We start from the raw sequence: 11459 nt of genomic DNA, 5'->3' as shown, positions 1-11459 counted from the left end.
GCAACTTTATGGAAAATTTACAAAAGATGAACCGATTGTATTGTATTGTATTGTAGGCATGGGTGGGATTTGAATCATTCAAGGTTAGGGGTGGGGGGTTCGGGTTTGACTCTCCCGGAACAGAAAATTCCTCCGCCTTTTGGCTTCTGATTGACAAATCACAATCATATCCCGCCCGATCGAGAGAGTAGTAATGTTGGTTGATTTCTAAAAGTCCAGTCCAGACTAGACAGCCGAGAGCGCGAATGAATGTTCATCCTGTCCTGTGCCGTCCGTCGTCACTGAAGAATGAATGAATGCACATAATTTCTCCAATTTCTTTCGTGTCAAACCATCGAAATCCTAGATATTGATTGATTGATTAATTAATGGAACATATATGAATAGACGCAGTCACTGTGAATTTGGATGACTTTTTACGGACGACCCAAATTAACTCATTGTTTGCATTTAATTGAAAAATCATTACACCTGCAGGCTGCGGCTGCAAAACAATTGAAATATCATGAGAGGAAGAACAAAATGAATGATAAATATTGGAGGAGACCCCAAGTTAAAAACTTTGGGCGTAAGCAGTGGGGCCCTAACACCACGTACAACTCAATTGGGAACAGGCCGAAACTGAAGAGATTCCATTGGATTGGAACCAAGCAGGAGAAGCATTCCAAGTCCATGTCATTCCAGCGTTCCCATTTATCATAATTTCACTGCAACCACTCTCAATAATGTGATGAAATATATACTGTTCTTTCTTTCCCCACTTCTACAAACTGTCAGTTCTCTTCCAGTTTACATTAGCTTCCAGCAAGGCACAAAACAAATTATTAAGAGAGAGCCTGTGAGAAGAAAACGCGCTAAGATGGCTGAATTGCACAACTCTTCTTGTCCGCCTTTACATACATATATATATATATATGTGTGTGTGTGTGTGTACTAACTAATAAATTTCTACAAATTCCAAGCGGCAATCGTTTCAATTGCCCCCCGATAATTAACAAAATGACGACACTAGAGAAAAGAAAAAATAAAAAATACAAAAAACCCAGAAGAGAAGCAGGACTCAAATTTGCTTGTGTTTGACGACCAGGTCAATATCTGGGTCGAAATCACCGACCTTTCTCTTCCGGTGACGCCCTTTGACGTAGAAGATCAACAACAGCAACAGAATGGCAGCGTTGAGAACGCAATTGAACAGCCAAGCCCCAATTCCGTTGCATCCCCCTTTCAGAAGATGCAGCAAAAGCACTCCGAATTGGCAGAGTGTGTTGCAGCTCAGAAGCACCATCCGACAACTCACCACGAAGGGGAAGCAGGCGCCCCGCAACCCAATTGCCGTCCAGAAGCGGTACCCGTATACCACAGCGTACACGGCGGTGGCGAGCATAATGCCGACGACCTGAAAGGACTGGGAGAATTCGAGCCAGAGGAAGGAGGTGCAGATGAGTATGGAGTGGTTGAAGAGGCGGAAGAAGGAGAGCTGGCGCCGGCCGAAGATGGCGAAGACGGTACGGAGGGTGTGGAGGAAGCGGGAGAGGTAGAAGACGTACGACCAGAAGAAGACGCGTCCGGAAGGGCGGGTGCCGAGGGGGAAGCAGAGGAGCCACTGGAAGGGGGTCTTGGACCGCCGCCAGAACCACCGGGTCTCCCGGATCTCGGCTGCAGCGGAGACGAGGATCCCGGTGAAGATGGTGGCGGAGATGAGGGCCATGGCGAGGCTGTGGAGGGCGGGGATGGGGCCCAGCGGGACGGGGCGGCGGCTCGGGCGGAGTAGGGTGAGGAGGAGGTGGAGGAAGAGGGAGAAGGCGATGTAGAAGGAGATGGAGGTGAAAAGGAAGAGCCAGGTGGAACCCCATGATTGGGTGTGGCTCCACCTGAATCCCACGATCGCCGGGTGCTCCGACAGGTAATACCTCAACCACTCCATCATCGTCGATGTCGAAGGAATTCTACTCAATTAATTACAGCAATCTAACCCAGAAATTGATCAAACGGCGGCAACTCGTTGTTAACTTGGTCCGTTTCCTTGCAAGTTGGTCGGTGTGAAGAACTTGAATTACATTACAAAGGGACGAGGAGGGGAGAATAAGATATATATAGAGAGAGGAAGAGGAGGAAGAAGGCGGTAGGGTTTGATGGGGGAGGAGAGGGGTCGGGGAATTCAAGATGGAAGAGGCGGACGGAGTCTAGACTCCAGAGAGGGATTAAATTAGGAGGCCTACTTCTGATTGGTTGTCGTGAAGACGATGACTTTGAAAACTGTAACGTATTTGCCTATTTGGAAAACGCGGCCAACCATGGTTAGCCAAATATTCTATGAGGACACTGCACTACAGTTGTGCTCAAGAATGGTCTCGTTGTCACGATTGACCTGCAGTGCCCAAATTATAATTGGCCATACATACCATTACCATGCCCCAACACATACTACGTTTCTCGAATGTCCAATGAATTACCTACAGAGACAAAGGAAAATCCTATTTGTATAGATTGGGTATTTGTATAGATTGGGTTTTTTAGGTGAGTTTATAAGTGACTTGAAAAAATTAATTTACCTTTATTTTTTTCTCTTAATGATTATTTTATCTTTTCTTTCTTTATTCTCTTTTCTTTTTTCCTCCCCTTTCAACACTATCAACTGTTGATCGCTACCTCACACTCGCCGTCACATGGCTAGGTCTTCGTCATTGTCACAAGAGGTGAGGTAAGTAACACTGGTGGATCTGACAAAGATATAGCAACGAGGGAGGAGACGAGAGGAAGGCTATAAGAGACAATGCTAAAAGAGAAAGAGGAGAGAGAGGTGCACTTGTTAGAGGGGGAAGAGAAGAGAGAAGATAAAAGAGAATATCCCGATAAATTCTCCCTCCCTTGTACGAATACCACGACTCACAAACAAACAAATACGAGAATGGTTGAATTTTGTTCTTTAAAACTTGTAATTGTAATTCTCCATGCATTGATTAGATAAATGAATGACAGTGGGATTCCACTTAGAAATAGAAACGACAAAGTGTTTCATGTCAGTCAATTATATATTTCCAAAACTCTGCAGTAATTTCTTTTTTTTTTTTTTTTTTTTTTTTTGATTACGAGAAGAGCTATCGAATTTTAAATGAAAATATCAAATGTTTCTAAAATATATTTTTACTAAAAAGTCGAGGCCCGAGCTACCCCCTGGACCCCACACGTACTAGCTTGCACTACAAAAAAAGAAAACAGAAAACATTAGTTTAGAATGTGATGTATCAACCTTGATTTATTAATTCCTTAATTCATGTAATAATATATAGAATACTTCATCTTCAAATTATTATTAAAATCAAATATGTTACAGAACACGAACGATCAATAAAGACGTCTGACCTGTTAATTATTATGTGCATTATTATTATAGCAAACACTCCGTCATAAATTAATTTTTTATGTGGCACGTTCGTTGTCAATCTTGGTACATCAATGTATGTCCTTTTTAATCGATTATATATCTTAGTAGTGTTATCATCATATAGATATAGTAGTAATAATAATAATATAATACACGAGGGATGTGTTTGGATATCTAGAAGAGATTGAAATTGGAAGATGACAAAAGCACTGATTTCAACAAGCTGTTCATTTTCGTGTTTCTAATAGCCAGGCAACGGAGTAAGTTGCACGTTAAACGTATGATAATGGTTAATTTTAATTTTATCAACAATTGTCAATTGGCCTCCACCTGATCCAGACTTGTCCACTTGAACAATAATAATAATAAAGTATACAAAAGTGAATTGGGTTGAACTTGTTGAACACATCCTTTTATATGAGAATAGTAGTACAAGCAATAGTATTTAATAAAGTGAAATTTATTTTGATGATTTTTTTTTTGTTTTAGATATAAAAAATTGTAAGAACAATATTTATATTAAGAGGGTATTTGTTAAACAAGATATGAGATAAAAAAATTAAGATATGAGATGCATCTCACATTTCTATCATTTCGAATATGTTTGTTAAGGTTATTTGATCATTTTTGAAAAAATTATTAATGACCTTTTATCTTGATTTTTCAAGATATGCATATCTCTCATCTCCTCAAGATAAACATATATTGGTCCTTACATATAAGAAAAAAAATGACTTACGTGTCCTCTAATGCATTTCAAAAAATTTAACAAACAACTTGATATAAATTTTAAAATACTTCTCAACTTTATCTTGACCATTTTATATCTTAAATCCAAAAATTATTCTGAACTTATTTTCTTATCTTGTTCAGTTTAACAAACGCTTCCCAAGTACAATTGAGGGTAGAATTTTACTAATCACTAACTCCAAGCACCTTGCCTCGCCTTACCTCACCTCAATTGGAATTTTTTTAGGATTGATGTGAAATTGTAGTTTTTATCTTTGTTTTTGTTTTTGCAAAAGTCAACAAATTTTATAAAAAAAAAAGGGAAGGAAATATGCTTGACTTAGAAAATCTTGACTTCCTTTTTATTCCTTTATCCTCATCCAAACGGGGACCTAGAAGCTCTGTTTGCCCAAATTTCTTTCCTTCTTTTGATTTGATTTAATTATTAGCTGAAACCCATATTTAAATTTTAAATTTTTGACAAATTTAAGAAAGATGATGATGATGATTTCTTTAATTCATTGATTTAACTCACATATCCAATCCAAGGTTGTGACAAAATATTAAAAAGGAAAGGAAGAACAACAAAATATATATATATATATATATATAAATGGAAGGGTCTGATCAGCAGTCGGCGGCCACCTTTTCATAAAATTAAAACTAGTATTTAATCATTAATTTTCTTTGTTGGTGCATGCATGCTATCATCATGTCTTTATATATTATCTCACAAATTATTTATTTATTTATTTATAAAAAGGTAAAATCATATAGCTAGCTAGGGAACATGTTGCAATTAAATCCAAATCCAACATTAACACAAGGTAATGAATCGTATGGCCTAGATAGATAGATTAAACCGTGCGAAGATGCATGTTTTGATTCCTTGACTAAGCATGGTAATTAATTTGGGGGACCAAATTAAAGATTAGCATGTGAATGTGATAAACAAAATTAAAAAGGTGGATGGATGTGTCGATCGAGTTGTTGCATGCATGCGTTGCTTTGCTTTGCTTTGCTTTGCTGTTGATGTTATTATTATTAGCATATATATTTTTTTTTTTTGGGGGGGGGGGGTACATCTTGCATGCGTTATTGATCTTAAGAATTAAGTGGGTGCAGGCTGCATGAATTCCCGTGGTCGACTCGTGGGCCATCGACAAACAATTTAATTTAATGATTATTCCACCAAATATTTGATCCCTTGCTTAATTGGTTCGCTCGCTCGCTCCCTCCCTCCCTTTTGTTGAGTGACAATTCGATATAAACGTTCAAAATGCGGACCACGTGGTTAAGTCGCCTACAAACTACAAGCCCTCCCTCCCTCTGGACCCGAGTACGTACGTATGTTCGTGCCAAATTTTGTTATCTTAAAATAAATCATTCATCATATTATTATATACTAAATTATTATTGTTATTTTGAAACTGCAGCCCTGAAATGAAGAAGAAACATTCTATTCTATTCTATTCTATTGAAAGATTCATTGGATAAAGCTGCAGCAGCAGGAAGAAGATCTCTATTCTCTAACCAAAATTAAAAAAAAAAAAAAATGGCTGTCGGTGACGGTGAGGGACTGTGTCAGTCAGATTACGGTTTTGTCCTTTTCCAAATTCATATAAATAGGGATAGTATATTTACTATATTATATTTACCATATAAAAAAAGGCTCAATTAAACTCGATTTGTGTATAATAAATGTGTACGGAATCATTGGGGGAACATAAGACACGTCATACGTCTAACCTAAGCTAAGCTAAGCTAAGCTAGTTATCCCAAATTAGACGCCGGACTCGTTAAGAAAACATACCAAAAAAAAAAAAAAAAAAGAAAAACATTCATTTGGTTTTTATTTTTGACAATTTCAACCAAAATAAACATATAAAAATATTCTTATTCTAGAAAAAAACGAAGTTTTTCATAAACACAGTCACCAGCTAATTGTCATGATTCATGATTGGATGGTGGACGTTACGCATTTGATGACGCTTTGAAATTCTTTTATTAAGGCTAGGAAATAAGAAATTCACCAGATAAATAATGGAATACCCAATTTATTTATTTATCCTTCAATTTTCCCTCTGACCCACCCTTCTTCTTCTTCTTCTTCACCTCCAACCTTATTGGATAATAGACGAGTGCCATGTGATACGCAGTACGTTTAATTAACAAAAAATAGATTACGTATTTACATATTTTAATAAGAAGTTATTTATTTGTATAAATTATTTGCATTTTATTTTTAGTAGAAGAATTATTTATTAATGTATGTATGACAAGCTGTGAGTTTTTTTTTTTAAATTTTTAAAGCAGAACACATGAATGAAAGATATTTTATGACAGAGTTTCACTTAGATGATGGTACCACAAAAAACTGGATTTGGTTTTTATATTCTAAAAGATATATAAAAAAAATTTAAAAAATAATTACTACATATATATAATCTATCAAAATAATAGAAGAAAAAAATATCATTTATAAAATATCTTATACTTAAATTTGATAACGTATTTACTCACTGCTCTTACATGCATCTATCTATCTGGTCATCCCTTGGGGGGCAATTTCCAGATCTTGAGGTTGACGAGGGAGGGATGCAGTTACTTTGAATTTGAAGGCCCAAAATTTCAGTACAGGCCCTTTAATAAGCCTCAACGGGCCATGGGCTAAGTAGTGCCTAGCGGACTGAGCTAATGATAGCGATCGTACAAAGCGGGTTTGATTTTATTACCTTCAAATTAAAGCATTTTGGCAATTGGATCCTCGTGCGGTGTCGAAACAAGCAGAAGGACCTCGTGTATTACCAAAAACGCCCCCAGGCCTGGCCCCTCGATAAACGACGCCGCTCTGGCAGTTTACGAAAATGGAACCCACTCGAATCGTCCACGCCCTCCTCGTCGGTTGCTTCGCCATATTAGCAATTCGGAAGGGAAGGGTTCCTTCCTCTGATTCTCCGAATTGGCTTCCGCCGCATGCCGATCGTCATCGCTTCCGTCTTCGATTCATAACAACAACTATTAAAGGTTAGTGATTCATTCGCTTCCGTTTTATCGTTTCGATTCGTTATCCCCCGCCGGTGTTTATTTGAATAATTGGTCGACGTTCCGGCTCTGGTGTGGGAGTTTCTTCCTTTTGTTCTTCCCGTTCTCTTGAGAATCCTCAGGAATTGAATGTTTGTTTTTTGGGCAACGTCTTCGAATAGCTTGTTTGTTCGATCGATTGTTTTGGACCTAGTAAAATTAGGGTTTTGTTTAGGTGCTGTAATTTGACCATACCCGTGAAATCCTTGTCTAAATTGGTTCTGAACGTCGTTATTTTTCTAACTAGTTTGATTGTTATGAAGCTAGTGTAGTTTAATGGTCTTAATTCCTCTGGCCGTTGATTGAAACCCACAGGCATTGGACCTTTAAGCTTTTACTAATGGCAAGTGAAATTAGGGGATCGACAAGTGGGCAGCCCCAGGGCGGCCAGTCGTCTTCCTCGGGCGGTGGCAGCAATGATGCCGGTGATTTTGAATGCAATATTTGCTTTGAATTAGCTCAAGACCCAGTTGTTACTCTATGCGGCCATCTCTTCTGTTGGCCTTGTCTGTACAGATGGCTCCGCCTTCACTCCCATTCTCATGAATGTCCGGTCTGTAAGGCCGTTATCCAGGAGGAGAAGTTAGTTCCTCTTTATGGCAGAGGGAAGAATCCAACTGACCCGAGATCAAAACCCGTTCCTGGAGTCGATATCCCCAGCCGCCCAGCAGGGCAAAGACCGGCGACGGCTCCTCCTCCAAATGCTATTAACTTCCCCAATTTTGGCTTTGGATTTATGGGAGGATTTGTGCCAATGGCAACTGCAAGGTTTGGTAATTTTGCCATGTCTGCTGGTTTTGGTGGTTTGTTTCCATCGCTGTTTAACATACAGGTTCATGGATTCCCGGATGCTACCGTGTATGGAACAACGTCAGGATTCCCATTTGGGTTTCCTGGTGGGATTCATGGAGGCCATGGTAGGGGATTTAACCAGATTCCTAGTCAAGGACGGCATGATGATAATTATCTGAAGATGCTTTTTTTGTTCATTGGTGTTCTTGTTGTCATTGCCCTTATTTGGTCGTAATGATCTTGAATGAAGACGTAAAAATTTTCCTAGAAATGTCATTTTTAATGTTTCTGTAAATTATGGTGATCTAAGTGATTGCATTTTGTGGGTTAGCAAATTGTCCATATGGTGCTTTTGTCAAGCGACATCCTGCAAATAGGCCTAAGTATCTTCTTACTTTTTCAGTGGTTGTTTTGGAACCGCATGCTGTTTTTGGAAGACCTTTTATGTCAAACAGTGGTGATTTCTAGATTTTCTTAGATAAATATGCACAGCTGTAGCGGCTGTCTATCAATGTGGAGCTTAAAGTTTTCTCACTGTGGTATCTTTTAGTTTCCTGTTCTTGGTGAAATGTGGAATAGAAAAATCATTTTCTCTGGATTAGGCCTGCTGGCAATAGCGCATACAAGCAAGCATCGATATTCTTACTTGTGCAAGTTCTTTAACGTGCTTCTGATATCAACCATTTCGCTTGAATATCATCTCTATGCGGTTCGCTTGCAACTAAAAAGGTATAGCAGGATGTCATAACTTGCAACTTCATTGGGTGTGCCCATCGGCTGCTTGGCTGTTGTTGGCCATTTGGCTCAAAGGCCTAAAGATGGAGGAGTTGTTGACGCCTGTCTTGGATGTTTTAAAATTATTATTTTTTAAAATAGAATCGAATTCTTTTTTTCTGTTTTGGTTCAAAAATTAAAATTGAAACCGAAGACTTGTGGTTTGATTTTGGTTCTTAAAAATAAGGAAGTGGAATTGGAATTCGTTTAAATTGTTAAAAAATAAATTAAATAAATATAACATATAATAATTGATATTTTTGAAAATAATTTTAATTAAACTAAGGGAGTTATAAATTTAAATGGTAAGTGAATTATATGAATTTTGATTTCTTTAAATCTCAAAAAAAATACATAGATAATTTAATTTATATAAATTAAGTACATGTTTTTTTTTAATTAAATTGGCTCAAATTAAAATCGAAACCATTGGCAATTGGAATTGAAGTGTAGGAATCGAAACCAGAACCATCCATAAACGGCTTGATTTCAGTTCAAGAATTATGGTTAGGCTTAGTTAGCGGGCTTGGAGCATGTTGATGGGTTCCAACCTCACTTAGTCTAATTATGTTAGGCTACCTAACATGCCTAATGTTAGGTCACCTATTTATTGTGCCTAACTTATGTCCTTGGGGGGGGGGGGGGTAAGCCTCAAGTATAAATACCCCCCTTCTCACAAGGTTTGAGGCATCCCATTTGCATTCATTTGTGAGAGTATTCAAGTTCAAGTTAGAGAAGAGAGGCAATGAAGCAAAGGTTTTAAAGTGAGGGTGTTTTATGAGTGCCACTATATTGTTGTATTACTTGAAAGAGAGTAGAGTGTGTGAGAATATTTTTGTAATTATCCTTATTATAGTGGAATATTGTTCGGATCTTGCCCTGTGATTTTTCTCTCAATATTAGAGGGTTTTCCACATTAAATTTGTCTCTTGTTTTTCTGCTTGTGTTTTATTCCGTGGTGGGAAAAGGTGATTCTGAAAAGATTCTGCAATTGTTTGAATCTCTATCCTATTTTTCCCAACAAGTGGTATTAGAGCTCTTGGTTATGAAAGTATAAGCCTTTTCAGGAAATTCTTAGTATACTCTGTGGTCGCAACTTTGTTTGATCTTCCACATCAGAAAAGAATTGTCTTGGATAAAAGTATCTTTCTTGTATGTCCGGTTATAGGATTTAAGTGTGGTGTAGTAGAAGTGCATGTCTAGGAAAGTTTTGGCTAAGGAAAGACTTGGTACTTAAGTGTGTCCGTTTGTGACTCACATCTCTTTCTTGGGAACTTACCTGGTGTACTATTCACGTACAAACACTATTTCAATATTCGGTTACTATTCATAGTGAATAGTAGGAGCCTGATAGAAACTAGTACAAGCAGAATGATTAGTTTGAATGGAACCAACTATCACGTATGGAGGGGAAAAATGAAAGATCTCCTTTATGGGAAAAGTTAGCATCTACCGGTATTTGCTATACAGAAGCCCGAATCGAAGATCGATGAAGAGTGGGAATTCGAACATGCCCAAGTATGTGGTTTTATTCGGCAATGGGTAGATAACAATGTGCTCAATCATATTTGTGATGAGACGCATGCCAAATCGTTGTGAGAGAAACTTAAATCTTTATATGCTCGGAAGACTGGCAACAACAAGCTTTTCTTAATTAAGAAGATGATGAGTTTACACTACAAGGAGGATAGTACTATCTCTGATCACTTGAGTGATTTTCAAGGAGTTTTGCAGCAGTTGTCTTTTATGGGTGTAAAGTTTGATGATGAGATTCAAGCTTTATGGTTGCTCGGTACTTTACCAGACTTTTGGGAGACATTCAGAATATCTCTTTGTAACTCTGCTCCTAATGGTGTAGTGACGATGGAACTTGTTAAGGGTGTTGTTTTGAACGAAGAGATGAGGAGAAGATCTCAAGCTTCGTCTTCGCAATCCGAAGTTTTCATCACCGAAGATAGAGGGAGAAGTAAAAGCAAAGGTCCAAAAGGTAAAGATAAAGGCCGAAGCAAGTCAAGGCCTAATTACAAAGATGTTAAGTGCCACTATTGTGGAAAATTGGGACACATTAAAAAGAAGTGTTTCCAGTTTAAGAAAGACATGAAAAAGGGCAATGAAGAAAAGAAAGATCGTGACCACAACGATACAGTTGCTGCTGTTGACCTTGTCATAGTTTGTGATAAAGAGGTCATTAATTTTTCCTGTCAAGAGACAAGCTGGGTCATTGATAGTGGAACTGCCTTGCATGTTACATCAAAGAAGGAACTCTTTTCATCTTATACGCTTGGTAATTTTGGGGTGGTAAAGATGGGTAATGAGAATTATTCAAAGGTTGTTGGCATGGGAGAGATCCACTTGGAGACCAATAAAGGAGCACGACTGATTCTCAAGGATGTTAGGCATGTGCCTGATATTCGTTTTAATCTAATCTCAGTAAGAAGGCTTGACGATGAGGGCTATTGCAACACCTTTGGCAATGGACAGTGGAAACTTACTAAAGGTTCCGTGATTGTGGCTCGAGGAGAGAAGAATCCTAGCTTGTATGTGACACAAGCTAACATTGCTGGTGACTCTATCAATGCTGTGGAAGATGAGAAGACAGTTGAGATGTGGCACAAGAGACTTAGCCACATAAGTGAGAAGGGGCTAAATTGCTTGGCCAAGAAGGATCTGCTCTCGGGTGTAAAGAGAGCAAATT

The 11459-nt window shown here is 38.2% G+C and overlaps 2 protein-coding genes across 2 annotated transcripts; one reads left to right on the top strand and one right to left on the bottom strand.

Moving 5' to 3' along the window:
- Positions 1-501: 501 nt before the first annotated feature.
- Positions 502-2260, bottom strand: LOC127803057 (elongation of fatty acids protein 3-like). The gene has a single exon (XM_052339064.1). The coding sequence runs from the start codon at positions 1925-1927 to the stop codon at positions 1061-1063; it is 867 nt and encodes a 288-aa protein (XP_052195024.1). The 5' UTR covers positions 1928-2260; the 3' UTR covers positions 502-1060.
- A 4713-nt stretch (positions 2261-6973) lies between these two features.
- Positions 6974-8524, top strand: LOC127804797 (uncharacterized). Its single transcript, XM_052341824.1, has 2 exons — positions 6974-7141; positions 7514-8524. Exon 2 carries the CDS (start codon positions 7539-7541, stop codon positions 8223-8225), a length of 687 nt encoding a protein of 228 aa, XP_052197784.1. The 5' UTR covers positions 6974-7141; positions 7514-7538; the 3' UTR covers positions 8226-8524.
- The last annotated feature ends 2935 nt before the right edge of the window (positions 8525-11459 follow it).

Source organism: Diospyros lotus, chromosome 6, assembly GCF_014633365.1.
Source record: "Diospyros lotus cultivar Yz01 chromosome 6, ASM1463336v1, whole genome shotgun sequence".
In the NCBI taxonomy this organism is placed as follows: Eukaryota; Viridiplantae; Streptophyta; class Magnoliopsida; order Ericales; family Ebenaceae; genus Diospyros; species Diospyros lotus.
The sequence above is the reverse complement of the archived record's forward strand: the minus strand, read 5'-3'. Positions and strand labels throughout refer to the sequence as shown.